The 22,979-nt window shown below is 42.0% G+C and overlaps 4 protein-coding genes across 5 annotated transcripts; 2 read left to right on the top strand and 2 right to left on the bottom strand.

Moving 5' to 3' along the window:
* The first annotated feature begins 6,922 nt into the window (after nucleotides 1–6,922).
* LOC131265875 (UPF0605 protein CG18335-like) lies at nucleotides 6,923–10,201 on the top strand. The gene is made up of 6 exons (XM_058268216.1): nucleotides 6,923–6,978; nucleotides 8,185–8,323; nucleotides 8,397–8,681; nucleotides 8,798–8,972; nucleotides 9,804–10,044; nucleotides 10,141–10,201. The coding sequence occupies exons 1-6, from the start codon at nucleotides 6,923–6,925 to the stop codon at nucleotides 10,199–10,201; spliced, it is 957 nt and encodes a 318-aa protein (XP_058124199.1).
* Nucleotides 10,202–10,276: 75 nt separating this feature from the next.
* Nucleotides 10,277–12,398, bottom strand: LOC131262841 (NADPH:adrenodoxin oxidoreductase, mitochondrial). The gene is made up of 6 exons (XM_058264923.1): nucleotides 12,027–12,398; nucleotides 11,813–11,969; nucleotides 11,530–11,745; nucleotides 11,276–11,447; nucleotides 10,864–11,205; nucleotides 10,277–10,797 (listed from the first exon to the last, which is right to left on the bottom strand). The coding sequence occupies exons 1-6, from the start codon at nucleotides 12,242–12,244 to the stop codon at nucleotides 10,433–10,435; spliced, it is 1,470 nt and encodes a 489-aa protein (XP_058120906.1). The 5' UTR covers nucleotides 12,245–12,398; the 3' UTR covers nucleotides 10,277–10,432.
* Nucleotides 12,399–12,678: 280 nt separating this feature from the next.
* Nucleotides 12,679–14,273, top strand: LOC131261851 (probable aminoacyl tRNA synthase complex-interacting multifunctional protein 2). 2 transcript variants are annotated; one of them, XM_058263692.1, is made up of 4 exons: nucleotides 12,679–12,790; nucleotides 13,169–13,351; nucleotides 13,418–13,652; nucleotides 13,723–14,271. In XM_058263692.1, the coding sequence occupies exons 1-4, from the start codon at nucleotides 12,788–12,790 to the stop codon at nucleotides 14,100–14,102; spliced, it is 801 nt and encodes a 266-aa protein (XP_058119675.1). In that variant the 5' UTR covers nucleotides 12,679–12,787; the 3' UTR covers nucleotides 14,103–14,271. The 2 variants fall into 2 exon arrangements, with proteins under 2 accessions (XP_058119675.1, XP_058119674.1); XM_058263691.1 differs by having other exon boundaries at nucleotides 12,717–13,023; nucleotides 13,723–14,273.
* Nucleotides 14,245–22,425, bottom strand: LOC131261849 (protein singed wings 2). The gene is made up of 4 exons (XM_058263690.1): nucleotides 21,808–22,425; nucleotides 16,326–16,861; nucleotides 14,903–15,390; nucleotides 14,245–14,820 (listed from the first exon to the last, which is right to left on the bottom strand). The coding sequence occupies exons 1-4, from the start codon at nucleotides 21,969–21,971 to the stop codon at nucleotides 14,431–14,433; spliced, it is 1,578 nt and encodes a 525-aa protein (XP_058119673.1). The 5' UTR covers nucleotides 21,972–22,425; the 3' UTR covers nucleotides 14,245–14,430.
* Between the last annotated feature and the right edge of the window lie 554 nt (nucleotides 22,426–22,979).

A 22,979-nucleotide genomic window follows, 5' to 3' on the forward strand; every position in this document is an offset into this window, starting at 1 on the left:
AAAATATAGGAAAAATTAGACAATCGCTCTGAGTTTTGTTTATGTTTTCAAATTGCTAGTTGTTGTCGTTTCCAAAAGAAGAGAAGAGAATTGGATTCCATCTAAATCTAGTGCTGTTTGCTCGGTTCAGTTTAACCTTCAGGTCTACGACCAAAAATACCTACGTTAACATACGACCGCCTACCCGGGTAGGCCATACGTTTTGTATGGGGGTTTGCATTTTGCTGTGCTTCAAAGCTAATATGTTTTGTTCTAGATGCCGTAGTGAGTTGAAATTTTCAGCGATGATACTTAAGAATGTTTTCTAACACATCCCATTCAAATAATAATATTAAAAATTCGATAAGTAAGTAATTTTTTCATTTAAATATATTTTTTCCCATAGATCTACAATCGCTAACTCTGTAAACCATACATTTTCAATAAGTAATTGTGTTTGTTTATACTTCTTAAGTTTTTGGTGAAGTAACTTCTAGGTGCCTTTCAACATTTTTGCTTATAAAGTGAAATTTTAAAGATTTAGAAATATTTTTCTATTAAATTTTACGTTTTGGAAATGTTCATGTTCCTCAGTAAATTCAGTGGCATATCTGGAGGAAATTCTTCATTATACATTGTTACATCTGATATTTAAGCCTTAAAATTTTTAAACTTAGCTCATATACATAAATTCGATCGTTTTATTTCAAATGATAACAGTTTCTTTTGTATTTAATTCAACCCGTTGCATCATGATTTTCTTGCAATTAATAAATTATTATTTTGTGTAACAAATGATGAAAGTTCACCTAGAATGCTTTCGATGCCGCTGTGTGGTCCAAAATGTAGCATAATTTGCATATTTGTAGATCGTCTTCGAGTTTATCTCATTACTTATTGCTCGAGGAGTTCGAGGAGTAAAATAGTCTTTCATAGTGTGTCTTAGATAAATTAGGATTGTTTTCAATATAAATATAAAAAGAAAAACCCGAGGGGCACCTCCTTTCACCTACTGGTGGTTTGTCTTGGTACAGAAAAATAAAAACTCTCGTACGAAACGTATGACTTACCCGGGTAGGCGGTTGTAGATTTAAGGGGTATAAATGGAAAAATGGTGTAAAAAAATACTTAGAATAAAAATAAAAAGTCGGTTTTCGGCAGAATGATAGAAAACATGTTGCTTGAGGCATTCCAGGAATTTCGAGTCGATATAACTGTTCAATTCGAAGTAATTGCAAAGTAAAAGGGCAAAACTTACCCAGGTAGGCGGTTGTAGATCTGAAGGTTAAAAGTGACAATTATCATTTAGAAAAGTCGCCTTTGATGAAACTAAATAATAATTTTCGAAGGTTGAAACCTACAGGTACGCTACGCTAAGTCGAACAATTTGTTCCTTTACTGTTCATCTCCACATAGCGAACTCTCCTCCGACGAACTGACCCCGGTTGACAAAAATTCAAATTTTTTGCAGCTGTCATGTAGTACCAGCAAGTTTTTCCATGGCAGATTGCTGGGACTCTTGCTGGAACTACATAGTACCAGCAACAATGTCAATTTCTGTCAACCGGGACGAACTCAGTTCCCGCCACAGCTGGGAAACTCGTAGGAAACTGCCCGCTAGGCAATTTCGAGCAAATCGTCCTCAAAAACGTCCTCCATGACACAAACATCGAGCAGTTTTGTATGGTGAGGAGGACAAGGAGGACGATTGCTCGAAAAACGTCCTCCTTTTGTTTCATCCCCATACAAAAATGGAGGACGTTTGTTCGCGCGGAGGACGTTTTGAGGACGATATTTCGAGCTGCCTAGCGGGTGGTAAGAAACTCTTGACAGCACTAGCAAAACCCCTCGTTCTGACGTTTAATAACTGACGGATTAAGAAGAAGCGAAGAAGACCGAACCAAATGCGTGTCCACTTAGCGAACTCGGGAGACTCGAAACTCCATACAGCTTTGACAGGAGTTTCACCAGAGTTTCCTATGAGTTCGCTATGTGGAGATGAACAGTTACACGTTATGAGAGGCGTACCGACTCTGTCCAAACTCCTACGAAGGGGCTGGTCCTTTAGGACCGGCTATAATAGCCATATGTTCACACGCCGTCCACGGGAGGGATAATTCCTTCCGTTTGTCAGGTCACAAAAATCCGTGGTCCGCTTGATTGACCCTTGAACAGAACAGCACGAGATGTGCGGCAGCTAGGTTTCTGACGTGAGCTCCAGCTCGGCGTCACCACGCGGTCGTGCAGTAAGACCTTACTTTCCGCTAACTATTTTCAGGAAACTCCATGAACTGCTATCGATCCGCTCTGATGCTCTGCCGATCTGGAACTGGACAATTTTCAATGCCTGCAAAGAACATCGTTTCCTTACGTGAATAGATTTTCATGATCAACAGCGGTGAATCTCACATTGGAAGTGTGTAGCACGTTTTTATTTCGGAAAAGCGAGTTGCGATTTGATGAAGATTCAGATTAGGATAAACAATTTCCAGACCGACATTTTATTGGTTTACATCGTCTCGATGCCGCGATTTGTTTCTTGGATTGGGATTCGGACTTGGGGATTCATGTTTCCCCATCACTAATGTTTACAATATCGATACCACAGTTGATCACTGTGAGAGCGCTGTTTCGGTTTCGGTAAATCAAATTCAAATAATCAGGTATAATACGTTGCAATTGCCGTCGGGCAAAGTGTTTCAACAAATGTTGGTTGGATCTGTTTAAATTATTATTATTTCCATTGGAATATTTATAAAATAGTAATGTAGTCATTAAACATCCTGTTTAGTTATTTCTTTCCGATATGACGAAATCAAACGTATGAAAAGTGTAGAAACAAATTTTATTGCATAAATAAATAAAAATGTATTAAAAAGATTCTGCCTCAGGGACAGTTTCTGTGCAGCTCCATTATCACATTGCATCACACTTCATTGATACGGATATGATAATGATATTCTGGCTGGTCATGATTTTAGCAACTGGTCAAGTGTCCATCCTCGCAACGCATCACCGCTGCTGGTATGGGTAACGTTGTGCGTAGTATCGTACTGGCTTCCGCGTGGCGGGATGTTGAGAAATTCTGTTCACTACTTGCTGCTGTTGCTGTTGTGCTCGCATTTCTTTAAGTTTTTGTTTCTTAATCTCTTGTTGTCGGTAAACGAAGAGGGGTCGAAAAATGATAGCTCGTTTGTTGCGTGTCGATCCTTGATCTAATACATCCGATGAAATTTTGGCCGGGTTGGTGTGTTGCAGTTCTATGGAATGTGTAGCATTCAACGATTTTTCCACGACAATTGCACTAGAAGCACTAGGCACTGCAGTTAGCACGGCACCAAGAACCACGAAGAAACCAATCTAGAACAACAAGCAAACCAGATAGATTTTAAATCTGCACTAACAAAGCAAAAACTTTGAAACCAACGTCGAAAATGACTCACTATGAATTTCTGCTCCATTTTAATGATGTAATCTTTTGTCGAAGATGCAGCGTTTCACTACTAAAAAAACTGAACCTCCTTTACGATCAAAGTTCCAGGCAAGACTAACTTCTCACCTCACAAAGTTCGCGTATTTATTTGATCTTCCTCGATCGTCCGATTCACACATTCACACATTTTTTTTCTGCCCGTGAACCTGACGGGATTCATTTTATCCCCCCCCTGGTCATCAGCGGTTCCGTTGGAAGCGCCAGGAAACCCCAAACACCGGAAATCGAACAAATGTATCGCCTTTTATGTGTCATTAAGATTCGTCACCAGAATCGATTGATGTTTCAACCCTCTTTCATTGATGGATTTCTCGTAAAAACAAGGTTTAGTCACTAAACCGATATGCATGTCGAAGACGGACAGATGCCCAGACTGAGTGTATACAATTGAAGGTGTGTTGTCCTACGTAGCGCGGCAATGTTTGAGCTAATTAACACCTGTAGTTAGTACAGTGAATCAGCACGTTAGTGGTGATGGCGTGCATGTTCCCCGATCATTTGAAATAAAATCATCCGGTTGATCTTATTTGGTTTGATATCCAGCATACAAAAAGGGCAATCTTGCGAATCAAACCAAAAATCATGTAACGAACACGTTTGGAAAAATGTCTGTACGGTTTTCAATATCACGCGGGTGCGATGTCTTGTTCCCTCTAATAATGAAGCTATCACGAATTCTAGCGAGCCTCCTTAGGCGTAACCTGTCGTGTTGGAATATAGACTGTTTGACTGTACAGTTATTTTATTTGCAGTTCGAGTATCGTCACTGTTATTTATTTGACATTCGTTAGTTTATTTGACAAGGTCAAACTTTTCTCTCTTCAATGTTCAGACAAAGATAAGCGAAATAAACTATCAACACATATAAACGTGCCCTTGAAAACGCTTTTTTTAAGACGATAACAAGTGTTATTATTAAAAAAGGAGACTATTTATGTTTGAAACAATTTTTTTGCCCGTTTTCCTAATACAATTCAAAAATAATTGTTCTGTTTGAAGAGAGCAACAAATGTATACATTAATTGGTCAATTGGTATATTTCGCAGGATTATTTATTACCCTTCTTAAAAATTAGAGTGACACGAGGTGAAAAATAAGGGCGTTTTATCGTTTGAACTTTGCATGTCTGTATGATATTCAAATAAAAACGAACATAACAAATAACAGACTTCCACAGTACTATTCAATCATAACGTCTTTTAAAAACTCTGACCTGCACCAGCTGTTTAGCATTGATTTCAAGCATTTCTTTTCCGTTCCATTCCTTAAAGCTGCCTTCCATGAAATTGATTACGATCGAGGGTTCACGGTGGTAGATCGATAAATCACTGGCCCTTTCCCCAGACGACACTGAACCGTGAACCGGCTCACGACCTACAAAGTGGCCCCCGCCTGGTAGCACGAATGATTGACAATTTATGTAGTGGCGTGTCGTTCCTTCACCCTTGTCATGTACCCCAACACAAAGCTTCCTCACGTTATTAGGACTCCGAAACCAAAGGCCACCGTACTGGACCGGGTGCGGAGAAAGTTTACCTTCCGCACCGGCGACAGCTGATTGGCGGTAGGATTCCGTGGTATTTCCGATGATTACAAAAGCAAATGCGCTTTTAACACATTTTGCTTAGAACAATTATGAACGGTACAACGTTTGGCTCAGATTGCGAAAACCCCTTTCACTGATGAAGGGAATGAGCTATGGTTTGCTTCTATCATTGATCATTTGCCATTGCTCGTTGCTTCGCCGGTAAATAAAGATATATGGTGGATATATCTATCTAATTTCGTCCCTTTTTCCTATTTTTGCATTGAAGCAGTGGTAGGCAACCTGTTCAGTTGATGCCAACGAAATCTTCTTTTTAATAATGAAAAAAAAAATTAAGATGAATTTCCTTTTCACTTAAACAATCATGGTATGTTATGCAACAAAACAAAATATCACTCACCTTCATTGGATTTTGTCGACCCCTGATCTTTTTTTACTGGGGTACTTCAGATCAGCAAAACACAAAAATACCTTCTACAATTCGGCGATATTTTCAGTCTGGCCATTCCTTTACTGTTCTGGTGGAACCCAACAAACAGACCATAAAAAAGATGGTTTTATAGGTGCCTACCTTTCCGCCACTTGCATTGCGGCAGACATTTTCGTTCGTTTCTGCTCCCTGCCGTATGGAGCCGCCTAGTGGTTCGTACCTTTCGCGTACGGCAGGCCGAAGACTGTGCGGCTTCTTCATGGTTCAAGTGCGCTCTTGAGGCTCGAAGGACTTTGAGTTCGTTTCACTGCCGCCCAATACACTTGGTACTTGGCGAAAGCTGGGGTAGAAATAAACGAAACAAACAAGTGCACCACCGCCGAAATCAGAGTCGTCCATGCTTCAATGCCTGCTGTTGCAAGTCCAACAGTTGTGCTGGCGTGCTCGTTTGGGATTGTCGTCGTCATTGCTCGCTCAATCCGCTGCCGGTAAAGACTCGGAGGCGGTTCGAAGCGTACGATTGCTAACATTCCAGGGGAAGCATTTTTTGTTTTGTTGGATATTCTCAGTTTCCGTGGCTTGAATTGCAAATTGCGACCTTCGATGTCCGGTTACGACTAAATTGAGTGCTTCAAATTGTTGTGTTGATTAATTGTTTCCGGTGTGTGGAGTGCAAAAGTTGCATTTTTGCCACTTGAATCGTCTGATGTTAGTATCGTGAGCAAACTAGCAAACAACTTTGTTTTAAAATACTCTGTGCCATTCAAAATAAGTAGTAACATCGATATTAGGTATGTATGAACAAGTTTTCTTCGATGCAATCATTGAATTTTCCAGTTCTATATCTAGTTTACTTTGGTTTCTTTAATCATAAACGAGTGCCTAACTAGTGCAATCGTGTATTTATATGATAATTTTACCCTTCCAATAGAGATCCTTTAGATTGTCAATGTTTTTTTTCCGTAACTAATGTACAAAAACACTAAACAAAAAGCTTAAAATAGTAAGGTAATGGGGGTCATAATAAAATCAATATAATATTAAATTATTTTGCTGTACATATTTATGTGCACAATATTACAATCACAAACATAAGATGTACATGCAGAAAATACGTTTAAAATGTGTTTGAGTCCATTCTGCTCAATTATTGATTTGAAAAGAGCTTAGCGGGACGTACTGGGCAACGTGAATTCTTTCGTTATTTTTTAAAATAACATTAGTGTATTATTTGTAATTGTGTCACATTACCTTACCAAACTGCCCAATAAATAACCATTTTAACGAAATATTCCCACCATTGAAATAGTGTTTATGCTGCCGCACTTTTGTCCCACTAACCCTTATTGTCCCCCGAAACAGTCTTATTTATACTAACGATCCATTTATTGCTTTATTTTCTGTATTGTTCATTCCAGCCCTGCAGAGTTTTCGTTGCAACTGCCGGGAATTAACGTGGAGACCAATTGAAACCATGTCGTTACCGAAAATAGGACGAATTTCGACTCCCCAGCCACATTTCATGCCAGGGTGGGTATAGTGCTGTGGATTAGAGTGGGTTATATTAATGTATTTGCAATAATTTACTTAACGGAACCGAACATTTGCCTTCGTACAGAATTACGATGATGTTAAATTAAAATAATTCGTAACATAGTTAGGGTGGATATTAATTTACACTAAAATCCATACATTTGTTGTTTTGCAATTTATGCGGCATATCATTTTCATTTCGATGGAGAAGATTATCAAAAAAAATGAAATACTTATAAAATCATCATATTTAATAATGTCGTTACAAGACCCGATTGATAGTGCATTATAATAACATAGTAAAACCATTAACAGTCCATGAGAACGTTTTCACACATAATTGGACGTAAAGTTGCCTCAAGGAAAAGACTGTGTCAACGTGTCACCGTGACATTGCCAGTGGTGCTTTAGCACGGTTCTTAAACCTTGCCATGACAATTCACTTTTATCATTGTAGAAGTCAAGTTCTTCGGAACCTTTCGCAGTTCCTTTCGTTACCTCCCCGTTCTGCTGGCTTCTACGTTAACGGCTGTGTCACGCAACCAGTCCTCAATCCAGATACACCTTGTTTTACCACCGACAGCTGAGTCCTTTGGTTGGCATTTTCATGCCATGCCACATCCAGCACCGTGCACGCGATTGGTGGCAATGAGTTATTTACCGTATGGCATCGCCACCATCGCCACCCGGGCGATTGTTTTGATGGGAAGATATTTATTGAACCGCAACTTCGGTTCTGCACGCCGGTGAAACTTGGAATGTGTTCGTCGGTTCCCACGAAGTTAATGGGCAGGCAGGAAAAATGCCATCATCAGCAGGAGGTGTCGGGATATTCTTTACAGCACCAACTTGGGCTGCAAATGATTGTTTGGCAATGAACTGGTGCGGTTTGCGGCAACATCACCTTGACCGTGGGATTTTGTACAGCTGGGGCCATAAACAAGCATTCGATGGTTACTGATTTGATGGTGGGATATTTTTGGAAGTAAGAAATTATTTCACAGGCGTTAACACAAGACATGCTATTTTCACAGTGCAATATTTTCAATGTATTGTTAAATCCTTGATTGCGTAAAACTGCAATTATTATGCATTTATTATAAAATAAAGATCCAAAGAAAAACAAGCGCGGTAAGATATGAGACACCAGGCGCCTCCATTAACAGTTTCCTTCTTTTGCTTCGACACTGATTTTCTTTTCAGCTACACTGGATACTGTCCACAGTACATGTATCGAATTGGAAACACGTACTCCGCGCTGACACATCGTTTGCTGATTGATCCGACGGTGGCGCACTCGGAAAAGCTGATCCTTTCTGATCGAACGAACGACGAATTCACGGCATGTTTTTCTCTAGCCTACCCTACGAACATCGATCATCACGCTAACGATACTACGCAATTTTTATCCCTAGGTTGAACGATCTCCTGTGGCTATCCAGTTGGACGAGGACGATCGGCGTCGGGAGGACGATGACCAACGTGACACCATCTACCGCCACACGCCGATGCCCGGCTACGAAGGTTACATTCCACGAACCAAGGATAAGTTTGGCAAGCGGTACGCCGTAACCACGACCGAGGGTCTGTCGGAGTTCGAGCGTGACTGTCAGCGGACCAAAGCACAGCTCAAGCGACTGCGTCACCGGGTTGCGCAACCGATCTCAACCATTTCCCGTGGAAGCCTTGGCGAACGGATGGTAAGATGGATAACGTTTCACACTTAAATTCCTCTCCTTTGATTGAGTCATCTAACCGTGTATACCACATGGACATGTGTTTAATTTTATCAACTTTTTTTTTACCGTTTCCGCAGTTCTGCCTCAACGACTATGAAATACCTCTCCGATTGGTGCGCCCCGATGCGCTCAGCGTCGTGAAGGAGGTCCCGATGGAAAATCTTCCCACGCTGCCCGGTCTGCCCTATTTTTCCCGTGATACCCCTCCACACACGCTGCCGAATGGGCATCCGGAAAAGTGGATGAAATTAGGTAACGATGCAAGCAATTAGTTTGGCAAAGCAATAGGTGTATGCATTAATTAATAGTCAATTTTTCCATATTTTTGAGCAAAATTTTCATTTCTATACAGTTGTGTGTTTACATTTGTGAATTAAGTGGAAGTGAGTGGTATCCGTAACCCTTACTAGAGTGTAATAAATGTTAAAGATGATTGTTATCCAAAATTTCGTAAAACAAGAAGGTTTTTATAAACATAACATCAGTTTGAGTTTAAGGACATTTCAACTGTGAGCCATTCTGAAAGAACCTTGTCACGTACTCGCTTCAGTTGATTCAAGAAAATTAAATTTCACGGACAGACTTTTCATCGTTAGGTTGGTTATAAAAAAAAGTTTATCTCAAACGGTTGTTAATGAAGCGTGCACTTTTTTCTGCTACGTGGTTATCGCCATAAACCTGGTATCCTTCGGTTTCACTTTCGAACCATTCCCGACAGCCTGCCGATTATTAGCATTGGCCTAGTTTTTGGTGCTTTTGTTTGCCTTGGTTTGTATTGGGGGATTATTGGATCGACCTCAAGCCGAGTGCAGTCCGCAGGCGGGCAATGTTTGATCGATACAAATGACAGTTTTGTTGCTGCACTCGTCGGATGTTAAGAGATTTCATTGAACGGCGGATTTCGGATAGCATAGAACATTTTCAACTCAACTGCTTGAGTGCTAAGTTGGAAGATTGTGTTGTGTTCTGATCTAGTCGCAAGAATCATAATCAGCATGTCCTACGCTACGAGTTCGTTTAAAAATAACCAACTCATTAAATGCAGTCCAGTGTGATAACATTTCATTCATTTACCTATTACAGGATACACCGGACACAAACCATTCCTATGGCCACGGTTCGGAGAATCGAACGTACCGCTGACATCGAAAGCGCTCTGTGATTTCACCAACAGCTACAACCACCGTCGGAGCACCGAGTGGGATCCGATCGCAACCGCTGGCGCCGGAACAACGCAACCATCGGCAAGGGTTAACGAAATTTACCACAAAACAATTGGCCTCGTACCGAACTACCAGGGTCACGTACCGGGGGCTACGTTTAGGTGAGCAAAGGGGGAAGTTTCCCTACGGTGTCTTATATATATCTTTCTTTTCAATTTCTCAATTTCTTTTGTATTTCTATTGTTTCCCTTTTCTAGGTTTGGCAAAACCTTCGGTAACGATAGCAAGGATGCGAAGAAATATCTGAAACGATGCTAGAAAATTAAGAAAACTATTTTCCTTTGCTCTCGACAGTTGTTGAAAGAAAAAGGCGACCCACGTGCAAGTGTAATCTATGGTTGTGACAATTTTTTGTTTTTTTTATTCCATACTCAATAACGCGGTTTCATAACTTAATAGTCCATTCCCAAGGTAATAACAGCATACAAAACAAGGCATAGCCGTATTAAAAAATACATGAGCATACATGCGCCAGGTACATGCTACAACCTACTTGGATGCATTTGATGCGATTTGCAACATCGTTTTCACGCAGATTAGTTTTTCCCGTGGCTTTCCTTTCGCAGCACCTAGACGCATTTCTTCGGCGTCGATTGCTTTCCATCCATTCCAGCTAACGTACGGCTTACCGGATAGATCCAATCCTGGCCGCGATCCGTTCATCCGGATGACATTGTTTTTGAAATCACGGCACACCAAATCGGCCACCGCGAAAGAATTATTCATCGTCGTTAAAATAACGCCCGTGGGGCCCGTCGCAAGCCAACCGGATGCGTACAGGCCGGTCTCGTACTTGTCCTCGATGTCGTCAATCGTCTGGTCACTTCCGGTAAGATTGCGTTTTAAAACGCGTCCTGTGTGGAAGTAAAGTGTATAGTAAAAGACTGAGAACGGATCACACATGATTTTATTTTGCTTACCACCAGCGTTGTTAACACATCCTTTTCGTTCGTCAAAGTTGATATGATTGTCCATACTGATCGCACGATAACCAATACTGCGACACACTAAATCCGTCACAATGGTTTCCCTTTGGTCGGTCGGAATAGCCCTTCCATCCGCCAGCCTGTTCACAACATATTCCACCGCTTCGACCTTTCCGTGGCCAACGATATTAATTGGTGATCGGAAAAATACCGGTTGAAACCGTCTGGAGACAGTGGATTTACTTTGTCCTTGTTGTTGTTCTGATAAACTTTTCAACATCAGCTCGGTAATACGTTTTCTAGGGCGAGGTAGGTTAGGTATGCTTTCTTCAACATCTATTTGGAGAAATATCCAACGTTTATTAGAAGAAAAAACCACTATCGGTTCGATATACCAAATGCTTACGATCAAAATCATCTCCACGCCACTCTGTAGAGCAAGTCGATAATTTTAACATTTCACGCAATTCCTTGATGGTGAAGGCCGCCTGCAGTGGGCCTCGCCGGCCAACGAGGTGTACCGTTTCAATTTGGCTTCGAGAAAGTGCCTCTAGTGCATACTCGGTAATATCGGTTTTCTGCCAATTTCGTATTTCGTATAGGAAAGACGGCCATCGTTAGGCAAAAGCATTATTTCGTGAGTGGATATTCTAAACTTACCTTTAGCTCATCTATGCTGGATAGTACAATACGGGCCACATCGACGGCTACATTTCCTTGGCCCAGCAGTGTGAGCGATTTGCCGCTAAGGTCTGGATTAAGATTCTCATAGCCCGGCAGCCCGTTGTACCATGCTACAAACTCACGCGCGGAAAGTACGTTCTTCAGAGTCTCGTTGGGAATGTTCAATGTGTTATCCTGCTCGGCACCGTATGTCTGAAAGATCGAGAAATATTGCGACTATTCAATACAAATCATTCCAAACAAATCCAATTTCATTTACCAATAATACGGCGTGATATCTTTGGCGTAGCTCTTCCAGGGTGAAGTCTTTTCCCAAGCTTAGATTACCTAGAAACCTAACGCGCGGATTTTCGGCCGTTTTGGTAAAAGTGTTGATCACATTTTTAACCTCAGGATGGTCCGGCGCAACTCCAAATCTATAAGAAATCATGGGATTAGCAACGAAGTATCTCACTTTGCCGATGGTTTTATACCTGACCAATCCGAACGGTACCGGCAGCTTTTCGACGATATCTATGGAGGAATTATCCAAGTGTTTTAGAATGTACTGGGCCGTATAAAACCCGGCAGGTCCGGCACCGACGATACAGATTCGAGGCTGCACCGTGGACGCTGTCGTGCTGGCATGTCTGCCACTGCAGTTACGGGCAACTTTCACTGAGCGAACAATGGGAAATGCTTTACGAAACATTTTCAACACTTTAAAGTAAACAACAATTGGCCCAGTCAAAACGAGCAACTTGTGCAAACCACCGGTGTCATTGAATAAAACAGAGAATTATGCTTTTATCTTGGTAGACACTTATCAGATAATTTTGCACAAGATCGTAAACTTTGTCGTGACATTGAATGTTTGTTTTGGAAGAATTTGTTTACGTACAAACACAGAAGAAGAAACCATTGACATTTTGACTGGATAATAGGGATGAATAATTGTTTTTTGTTTTTCGTTTTTAAATGAACTACAATGTTTCAACCAAATACAAGATTAATTTACTGTTATACCTAGTTGGATATTACCTTTTTCAAGATTAAACTTTAAAAAATACTACAATTTATTCAATTTCTAACAGTCGGTACAATCCATTTTTTGAAAACTGTACACATCAGAGTCGGTGTAATCCATAGCTGTCATGTAGCGAAGTTGACATTCAAGGATTGCCGAAGAAAAACGTGAGCAATTTCGTGAAAAGTTTTGTGTGCATTTGGATATTTTGTTCCCTAGAAAGTGCTCATGGTAATTGGTCAAAAGCTTGTGCATCCTTTCTATTGATTGTTATTACTTGTTGCACGTCGGAAGTGTGAACGGAAATGTATCACTTAAAACCGGTATTGACGAACGATGCTTGTGAAGTACCTTCCTGCATGTACGTCCTGAAGCCGGTCTGTTCCTTTTCCTTCGATCGTGCACAGCTGGCAGGCACCACCGTCGATCCGTTGTCGGCCGGAATCGATCATTTGCTAAAAAAGGTTTTGTAGACTGCTATCTTTCCATGCACTTGCTATTTAATGCAGACAGCATGTTTGTTGCTCTTCCTCAACTATCCCTCGATCTTCTTCCCATCGTTGCGGGTAGAAGAAGATATTAACGTTTACTTTCTCTCCAATCTTTCAGGCCGAAAGTGATGAGCTAAGAATGTTGGCAGAAAGACAGCAGCGTGTTCTACAGCAGTTGGCTGAGTTGAAAAACGAACTGCTTTCCATGCGCACAGAATTAAAATTGAACACCAAAGCACCTGCCACGCAACCGTCGACCCCTTTAAAGTCTAAGGCTGAGTTAAAAGCGGAGCCAATCAATGTACGTACTCAAGGAATATAACACTCAGAATGTGGTTCATTTTCTTCAATTTGTCATTCATTTTAGCACACCTTCCTGCAAGATTTTGTGGTGAATGCTAGCCCGAGCTACGTTCCGTACAGCTTGTTGGCCCTGAAGAATCTATGGAAAGATAGGCTTAATTTGCAAGTCGAATGCTTTACCCACTCTACGGTTCCCAAACTGACCGAGGAAGCACTCAACTTTCAGAATGCCATCCTATCGACCAGCACTACGGCGAACAAACTGCCCCAGATTAAGGTGACGCTTATCTGGAAGAATGGTACGTACCTCTTCACTTTGGTAGTTGGTACACTCTAGCGATATTTTCTAAACCTTCTCTTCCTTCGCAGTGGGCACCTACACGGAAATGATTACCTCCCCGACGTCATATGTTCCGATCTGTGGCGAGGTCAACATCTTGCGCTATCTTTCGCGCTGTGGACCGAGTGAGTTCAATTACGAACAGCAAGACAATGTCGTCGAAGCCGATTCTATCTTGGATGCATGCTATCTGTTGCTAAACAAGCAGAACGTAAAGCAACGCCAACAGATCCTCCGCACGCTCGGTGCCAAGCTGGGTAAAACGGACGGCTTCGGTGGCAACGAAATGTCGTTGTGCGACATTGCTTTTACGAGCGCCGTCAAGCAGGTGCAGCGTACGATCGCAAAGGAAATTAACCCGAACATGGCCAAGTGCATTGGGCGCGTCTCGGCCGTGGTTGGAATGTAGGAACTGCTGCCTGCTGATTTGTGAGTGCTTTTCCGCATATTTATTCTTCTCCTTCAATTTCGTACAATTCGGACATTTCTTTGCGTTTTGGAAGAAACGTATACCATCAATGACTTAGTCAAGCAATGCAAAAACTTCCCCGTTGTGAGAAAATAAATTAAACAGTTTTTTTATTCAACTTAACAAGAAACAAATTGATGAGAAATATTGCACCGAGATTCTTTTTCACCATTGAGAAAATGATTTTTTAAGTCCTCTTCCGCTTCCATCTCGACAAAGCGGTAATAAAGTACTATCAGTAGGGCTACATCCTAGTAGTCGTTTCAACTCAGGGCATTTTCATTATCAACCAAGGCAGCTTGCCATACTTGCGGTAGTTGTAGTAATCGTACGCCAGCTTAATGAAGATTAACACGATCAACGAGGCAAAAATTATGCTGAGCGTGTTGTAGAACGTGGCCGCATTGCTCTCCGATGCTCGGCAGATATCGTTTGGTGTTACCGTCAGCACCTGCTGGTATTGCTTCCGACCGTCTTCTTCGTTCAACACGTAGCACGTAATGTTGCGCGAATCGGCGACCAGCGATTCGTGCTTGCGCAGAAACCGTTGAAACCGTATGGCGAAGCGACATCCGCACCGCCACGGGTTGTTTGAGAGGTAGATTTTTCCCACGCCCGGGTTACGTTCCATCGCGTGCTCCACACTGTACACTCGTATCTATTCCGGAAAGTTGAAGATGATAAGTGGCCGTTCCTTTATTTTTTCTTTTAGTTGTTGGTTTCCCCCAGCGATAACTTACCCGATTCAGGCGGTTCCCCCGCAAGCTAAGTATGCGGAAATTGTCCAACCAAATCGTGTCCTCCAGGATGTCGATCGACGTTATCCGATTGTCATCCATGTAGATGTCCTGAACGCTTCGGTAGTGTTCGTTCGTCGTGAGGCTGTCCACCGACTGGAGCTTGTTGTGCGCAATGTGTAGCACCGTCGTGTTGCCGGGCAGATACTGTGGCAACTCATAGAAACCCCGATCACTGCAGTTAACCATGATCATCGGATCGAACGAGAGCCCGTCGTCGCTGAGCCGGAGGTAGGACACGTGGCAGCTACAGTTCCAAATTTCTTCGTGCAGGCAGCTTTCCTGTACTACGCGCTTGTACTCCATCGCGGTAAGTACAGGTCGACCGGTGTACTTCCAGTCTTTACACACGAGTGTCAACTTGTCAGTGTAGTGCTGTGACTGTTCCTTTAACAGCCAAATCATGTCGTTGGTGCAGTTCCACAAGTTACCTGTGAACAAACAACATGCTTACAATTCAATATGATAATCTTCAATATCATAATCAATGAAAAATGTGTTAATAATACTAATTTCGATACTTAAACATGCTCCTTTCGACAAAAGCCATTTTCTCAAGAACAAAGCAAAGAAAGCAGCATGAGAATGTTGTAAAACGAAATTTCCTTTCTTAGCAAAACTAGTTATCTTATCAACGCCAGGAAATCAAGTTGCTGTTCGGAAAACTTTTACTCTAGTAGAAAATTCCGCCTGTTCTCGTTTGAACTTCAAGCCGCTACAACTTTACCGTACTTGTAGAATCTTCGTTCATCATTTTCATTCTCATTGGCAAGGGAATGTGTAGCAATAGGCACCAATTAGGTTTTAAATTTTGATTTCGTGCTGTTCAAACAATACAAAATCCTTGCATGTTATTGTTTAACATTTTATCTACCAATTTTTATTTTATTTTTTTTATATAAAGTTTTTTCCTCTTCGTAAAAAATTGTAATACCCCAAAACAAAAAAATGGAACCTCTTTTATTAAACTTGCAGTGTTGCAAAACCTACATAAGATGCAAACGACGAGCAAATATTTTAATACATATATCGAAATAATGTTGATTACCCCACCGGAGCAAATTGCCACACTTTCTCCTATAAAGTAGAATATCTTATGTAACACACTTGTAACGCATGTAAGGACTCAGTTTTGAGTGGAAGTGAAAAGTTTTACTTTACTATATGGATTTGATAGGTAGTTTTTTTGCTTTTTTGCAAAAACTTGCTTTTGTTGGGGAGAGATGAGTATACAAGTAAAAAAAAGTCCTATGATTTTATTTCAACCTATGACCCGTTTTCTAAGAATTCAACTTAAGCGTGTACCCTACATACACGGCCTTTCCCAGTTACCAAATCCACGAAAACTTTGTCATTTTCCACTTACCTTGCAGATAGACCTGCACATTCCCGTTACGGAACCGGTACGGTTGGATCTGTTCCAGTTCGTTACCTCGTAGATTAAGCACCTGCAGATTGCTCAGCTCGTAGAACGTGCTAACACCGGTGTAGTTTAACCGTGTGCCGGTAATATTGACCATCCGCAGGAACGGCAGGGCGGGGAAATCGTGTGCTAATCGTTGCAAACCGCGCCCGGCTAGTGCGAATCGTTCCAACTTTGGCACCAACCGGGCCAGCATCAACGGATCGAAGCTGCGGGCTGGCCAATCGCACAGTATCAGCTGGCGGGTTTGGTTAAAGCGGCCCCCGACACCGAACCGTTTCGTGTCGATTCCACGAAAGCACACCGTTCGATTCGATGGCGTGAAATGGCAGTGTGGACGCCCATTGTGTAGCGAGCCACCGGCCGCTATCGCATGATTTCTCAGGGAGCACTCCTCGATGACGACGTTTTCTACCACGAGATTCTGTAGGCTAAGAGGCAGTTGGGCCAATACTAATGGAGACATCGGCAGCACCGTTCTGCAAAGGGTAACAGGCAATTGGTCGATCGATTGAAGTAACTGAACGTACTTTGCTATGACCCGCTGGGGTGAGGGGTTTTAAACGAATGTTAATCAGTGGACATCGTAGATCGTTGGCCGCCTTGGCCGTTTGGTGTGCATTGGACGTCAAATCAATTTCGTTTGATGACTTCGGGGGATGATGGCTCTCTCGTTTGTACGAGACAACGCAACAAAGCATTTAAATTGACTAGACAACTCGAACAAATAGGAGGTTTCAAACGACCCGAATAAAACTAGAAGTAAATCACTATGAGCTAAACACATTTTTTGCATACTGTTTTCAGTTATATTTAAATTCGCTTCCACAAAATAAACTTGAACCTTCAATTAACCGTATCAGTTTTAAATTGTGTGTTCCATGAACCATGAAATCATGGTTTAAAGACAACTTAGTCAACTTAGGCCATGTTAGGTATTTTCGCGTGTATCACTAACCGAGAATATTGGACCCATTTTTACTAAGATAAGCTTTTTGAAATTCTTGTTAATGCTTTTTTATCCATTAAAATTGTATCATATTTATTAGATGTAAGGCTATATGTTCTTCATCCTTTTTACTGCTAGTTGTGCAATTGAGGTACACACTACCGTTAATGTTATTTTGAGCTATTGATTCAACGTCCTTTAATTTTTTGCAATTCTTTTTAATTCTTAGCAACCCTTTAATTCTTCGCCATGGATAAATGAGAGTAAAATTTAACGTTATACTAGTATCATCTAAATATGATCGCGCGGGAATGCAGAAATTGAAAGATAAAAATAAGACAAAACCCGTGCTTTTCGAAGCAATAAATGTATATGAAAAATCTGGCATTAGAAAAACGAAAATGTGGTAATTCTTGGCATTTTTGTAATATTTCTATCATCTTTATTTGAATCCTTGTGGAGAAAGCCATTTATTTCTACCATCATTGGGCACTCCATTGGACCATTGTGCGCCGGTTAATTTGCAGTCTTCACGTGATGCCCTTTACTCTCGTTTTTTTCCCTGTTTGCCTCGGTCGTACACATCCCACGCACTTCGGCGAAATTACGATTTGAAGCAAGTTTTTTTTTCTCTCATTTTTTCTTTTGTGTTGTAGGGTGATTTCATATCATCGGTGTTTTGGAAAGCGATGGTTATTTGGAATTGCTGAAGGACAAACATCAACATTCCCCGAAGGGCACAAAGGCACACTTAATTCGATGACATTGTGCCGATGATGGCTTGCGGATCGTTTTGCAAAGGGCAAATGGACAAAAAATAATCCAATCGTGATGTGCAATATTTTATAAGAATCGGATGCAGCCTCCTTTTCCCAGATTACTTAGCTGGGTGGCGTTTAGTGTCGTTTTTTTTTCTTTTTGTTATGACTGTTAATCGTCCTAAACTGGTTGGTAAAAACAAACAAGCAAGTTCGTTAAATTTAGCCAAACCCTGATGCGTCCAATCAGACACGTGCCTTCCATCGTGCCATGTGGCGAGGTGATGGAATTGCGTTATTTACATCGTCATTTGTTATTCGAACCATTTGTTACTTTTTGCCATCTGCCACACACAATTTGGTTTGAATTGCTTGATGGTCCAAAGCCAGCAAGGGCTTATAATCGACTTGCACAAACGAGTTTTTTGTGTTTCAAAAATGTACATCACTTGTTATTCCATCACATAACAACAACATTCGGTAAAAAAAAATGGGAATGGAGAACTAAGCGGAAGAAAAATACCGCACAAAAATAACATACTACTCGATGTTTAAGTTTCGGTTTCTATGGTAAACATAAATGGTAGCCTTCATAGCTTGGAATCCTTTAATGAAAAATTATACAACAATCAAATGTTTGGAGTGAAATGTATAAACTAACAAGTAAAAAAAGGTGTGCTGATTGCACTGACATCGAGTTAGATTAGAAAACAAACCGACATTGAAAAACGTTGTCGGTTTATGCACAGCTCTATTTGCGTTCATAAATGCAATGATATCTGTTGATTGACTTGTGATAACAACCAGCACGTACACGCCAGCAGTGGAAACATTTTCCACAATCAAAAGCCATCGGGGCAAGATGGGCGGAAAAATGGTTGTGCCAGTATGTGATGTGGAATAAATTTAAATAAATCTTCAACTCACTGCTGCTGGGAAGTATGAAGTTGCCTTTTCCCGATGTGGATACATCTGTCGAAACTCACAGATTGTAGCCGTTCGTGCAATAAGAAATATCTTGAACTTCTATTACTTTCCATCTCGTTCCAGCCCAAAATTCGCGTTAAGTTTTCCTGCGTTTATTCCGTGGATAGTTGAGTGTCGATAGTAGCACAAAAAAGAGGGGTTCAAGGTATTTCACTGGTACCCCCCGCATACAGCGCACATGGCGACAAACCGAAAAACACGGGAAAGAGCTACAAACGAAAGCTAGCGAAAGCTACAAACGAACTGTTAGTTCCAGAAGGACGACTTTCTGCATAACTTTCCCCGCGGGGAGGAAAACAACTTTCCGGAAGGACGAACGGTGCATGGTTCCTCTTTTTCGCTCCCATTCGTCAAAGTATAAATGCCAGCCGAATGATGAGGGTCAAGCCCGAGCGAAGTTTGTTTGTGTGCTGTTCCGTAAGTGGTGCTTTAAATTTTCCGCCGCCCATCGCCCCAATCGTTCAGCAACATTTTCCCGGACGTTCTGGTTGCCGCTCCGTTTTGGATTTGGACCGTTTCCATGGGACCTCTGGACAAATTAGAGCACCGCTTTAAGCGGTGGTACGCGAGCAAATGTGTTTCGATAGCATAGCGACGATAGCGGTTGTAGGGATTTGAGAAAACATCCAAAATAAGTTAGTCAATTTGGTTTTCGGAGCTGATATAATCAAATGACGCTTTCAAACACAATTTAAGTTTAAGTGAGAAACCATACTATAAATCGTCAGTCATGCCGTTTCCTAGCATCGTACCTAACTATTGGTCGATATTGGTATGTGAAGAGCAGACGGATCCATCACATGATAGTGTAATATTTATCTAAACTGATCTGTATACCTTTCCCATTAAACTTACTACCCACTTGTGCGAGGAAAATAGCTTAACGTACATCGGAGCGTCAGTGTATAAATAAACACGCTGAAAACGATATCTGTTTGCTTATGGCACACGGTTCATCAGTATTCCGTTACCAGCTCGTTGGAGCCGCCAGGAGATAGTTCACGTTAAATCATATGAAATGAAGTATCCTACTGGCGGGTTGGGAGTCAAGTGGAATCGTGTTTAATGGAATTTTAGCGAAATTAAAGTAATTAACTTATTTACATTGCTCATTATACTGAGAAGTTAATGAAGCTCTTGAACAATTTGAGGTGCACTAGCATCAGGTCCAGAAGAACATGCTAGCTTGAAGTTGACTGTCATATAATTCGAGAGTCCTAGCAGAAAAAGGGACGGATAAAAAAACCACCTAACTTACGTATGTATTTTAAAAAACACCAAAACGGTTGCTTTTCTACAGCTTCCATATTATTTAATTCCAATAACTAGCTCAGTGAAAATTTGCAGATGTTGAGAGTATGAAGTTTTCTTGAAAATTTTATAAATTTAAAATTTGTTCTTCTACAGATGTGCTATTGATAATATTTTTTAACATTAGACATTTGTGATTGATTGAAGGGTGAAAGGGTTGAATATCTCCTATACACCAAACACTGCCAACTCTCCCCCAGTGTCTCTATGATTTTTCTTAATGATTCTATAGCCCAAACGTCGCATTAGATAATCGTGAAAGCGACAAACTTTTATTGCCTATGTCTACAGATCCAGCCAGCTGCCACTAGGCCGCCTGAATGTTTGTTGGATTTTTTTTCAAATACTAAATTGATTTAACTTTGCTTAAACATTGCCAGCGTTCTATTATTTTGTATAGTTTTTTTTTTCTATCGCCGAAAGAAGATTGTCCATTTTTCTTAATGCAAACGTGCGTGTCGCCTGCCGTACGTGATGGTGTCACAAAGCAAAATAAGTTTGAATCCAATAGCCCTGATGTATGTTTTTCCGCTTCTTTCACCGACAGCAAGTCTGCGTTATCACGCCTACACCAAACCCACTTCGAAAAACGCGGGCGTGGGATGATCCAAAGGAGTTTCAATGTTCCAAAATCCTTAAACTCCATTGTCAAAGCGGCGAAGGTACGGTTAGAAAAAAAAATCCCTGCAAACAGTAGACACACAAGTGATGGGGGGATGGATGATGTTTCTCGCCACTTGCTTGTTTGCCAGCGAGATGCCCCGATGCCTGTGTCTACCCGGTGGGCTTGCTAAAAGATTAAATCCGTCGACAGTATTTAGCACCTCCAAAAATATCTGATCCACTCTAAAGCCTACGGCAAACAGTGTCACAGGAAGCTTTCAACCTGCACAACCGGTCGCTCGGTTTGTGTGGAGCTAATTTTTACTCGCTCCGTGTCGGATGGTGGAGGTCGTGTAATGTGCTACGCGCCACCGGCGATGGATTCCAACGGGGGCGAGTCTGTTCTCGAAAAGCCCGTGACACAGATGAACATGAGGACCGAGGACACGGGCTGAGATAACGTGGCCGTAGGTGGTCTGTATCCGTTCCGCGCTATAAAATATTAAATCGTGATGGTTCTTTTGTCTTGCCCATGACTTACCCATGTACATACTGCTGATAATTCTTCTTTTCACCTTTCCCGGGGCATTAATCTTGATATGCCTTCCCGTAAAGGCAGCTACGCCATGGGAGTTGCATGGGCCTAGCTGCTCAAGTTCGTATCTTTTGCTGTGCTCATCGTGAAATTAATCCCCCGAGGGTTTTGGCTGATGAACCTTCACTAACAAGCCGTACACTCATGCACACCAAACGGGACACGATGGAGACGGGCCGGATGCTGTTGGGTGGATTTTGTTTGGAATTAAAATTTACTTACAAAACGAACACGGCAACGACGGCAAGCACGTTGATAACAGCTCCACCGGCGTTACCCGTGCCACCGCCGGTAATCCGTTGCGGTGCGTCAACGCTGAATCGATGATGTCTGTCGCCTCTGCCGGTGACTGCTGCTTCTTGCCGCCTGGTGGTCTTTGTTTCCATCGTAACCGCGTCGAGTGCAAAATCGAATCGTGTCGGTTCGGTTTACTAATTTTGGTTGTTTCAATTCAATCGAATCACAATCCAGCAGATGATAACGCGTACGGCGAGGGCAGTTAATTGGAGCGTTCAGTTCAAGCTGCCAGTAAACGGCCAGCTGACCGGGCTTATTTGATATCGATGCTCGATGTCGATTCAACTTCCCCACTACGCTCCGTCTGTTTTCATATTGCGCTTAAATTAACACAATTAGTGGCACTGTCCGACGACTGGGTGGCGGTTTTGTATCCACGGTTACGGCCACGGCCAACGGGATGTGTTTGCTTTTCGAGAAGATTTACTTTAATGTTAAAAGAAGAAAAATATACGTCCTACACACCGCACACTTAATCACTTTTCACTCGAGGCCAGAGGCAATAGCGTCCACAAAACAGCGCACCGGTTGACGACATCCTGGCGATCCGAGCGCGACGCCATGCGAACAGCGACTGATAAAAATGGCGCGTGATAAAACGTCGTCCCATCGCGCTCCACCATCGGATACATATCGTGGTCGTCGGGCATCCGTATCATTTTGTTTTTGTATTCGGCTTGTTTCGAATTCGGCAAACGAACAGGTCGGTCATCATCCCCGATGTGGTAAGGCTCTGTCATCATCATCATCATCATCATCATCATCATCGTCGGCGTCGTCGTGCATTCGGGTTTCGCCTGGGCTCGCTCTCACCGTTTTCGCCTCTCCGGGAGGCTGTTGCATTCAACATGGTGGCAACAGCAGGCTGAAGTTTACCCCACAGACGGGGCCGTTTCGGCACGGTTTCATGTAAATTTGCTCGTTCGAAACCACCCCCGAATCCCGTTTTCAGCGAATTCCCGCCCACTGCCCAAAACCACCCGCCGCCCGGGGCGGATGGGGATTTTTTTGTGTAAGAAACAGTTTTCATTCTTCTTCCGCAGCGGCGTAGCCCATTAAAATGTAATCTCAACCGTTACGTAATTAGAAAAGGCCAC

Source organism: Anopheles coustani, chromosome 2 (assembly GCF_943734705.1).
Source record: "Anopheles coustani chromosome 2, idAnoCousDA_361_x.2, whole genome shotgun sequence".
In the NCBI taxonomy this organism is placed as follows: domain Eukaryota; kingdom Metazoa; phylum Arthropoda; class Insecta; order Diptera; family Culicidae; genus Anopheles; species Anopheles coustani.

Excerpts from the sequence above, each read along its gene's own strand:
- LOC131265875 (XM_058268216.1), top strand. The coding sequence starts at position 6,923 with ATGTCGTTACCGAAAATAGGACGAATTTCGACTCCCCAGCCACATTTC. Across the intron at positions 8,973-9,803 it reads GGAAAAGTGGATGAAATTAG|GATACACCGGACACAAACCA; the intron begins GTAACGATGCAA and ends TACCTATTACAG. Across the intron at positions 10,045-10,140 it reads GTACCGGGGGCTACGTTTAG|GTTTGGCAAAACCTTCGGTA; the intron begins GTGAGCAAAGGG and ends TCCCTTTTCTAG.
- LOC131262841 (XM_058264923.1), bottom strand. The coding sequence starts at position 12,244 with ATGTTTCGTAAAGCATTTCCCATTGTTCGCTCAGTGAAAGTTGCCCGT. Across the intron at positions 11,746-11,812 it reads GATATCACGCCGTATTATTG|ACATACGGTGCCGAGCAGGA; the intron begins GTAAATGAAATT and ends TCGATCTTTCAG. Across the intron at positions 10,798-10,863 it reads ATGTGTTAACAACGCTGGTG|GACGCGTTTTAAAACGCAAT; the intron begins GTAAGCAAAATA and ends ACTTCCACACAG.
- LOC131261851 (XM_058263691.1), top strand. The coding sequence starts at position 12,865 with ATGTATCACTTAAAACCGGTATTGACGAACGATGCTTGTGAAGTACCT. Across the intron at positions 13,352-13,417 it reads TAAAAGCGGAGCCAATCAAT|CACACCTTCCTGCAAGATTT; the intron begins GTACGTACTCAA and ends CATTCATTTTAG. Across the intron at positions 13,653-13,722 it reads GACGCTTATCTGGAAGAATG|TGGGCACCTACACGGAAATG; the intron begins GTACGTACCTCT and ends CTTCCTTCGCAG.
- LOC131261849 (XM_058263690.1), bottom strand. The coding sequence starts at position 21,971 with ATGGAAACAAAGACCACCAGGCGGCAAGAAGCAGCAGTCACCGGCAGA. Across the intron at positions 16,862-21,807 it reads GTCGTTGCCGTGTTCGTTTT|AACGGTGCTGCCGATGTCTC; the intron begins GTAAGTAAATTT and ends TACCCTTTGCAG. Across the intron at positions 14,821-14,902 it reads GGGGGAACCGCCTGAATCGG|ATACGAGTGTACAGTGTGGA; the intron begins GTAAGTTATCGC and ends TTTCCGGAATAG.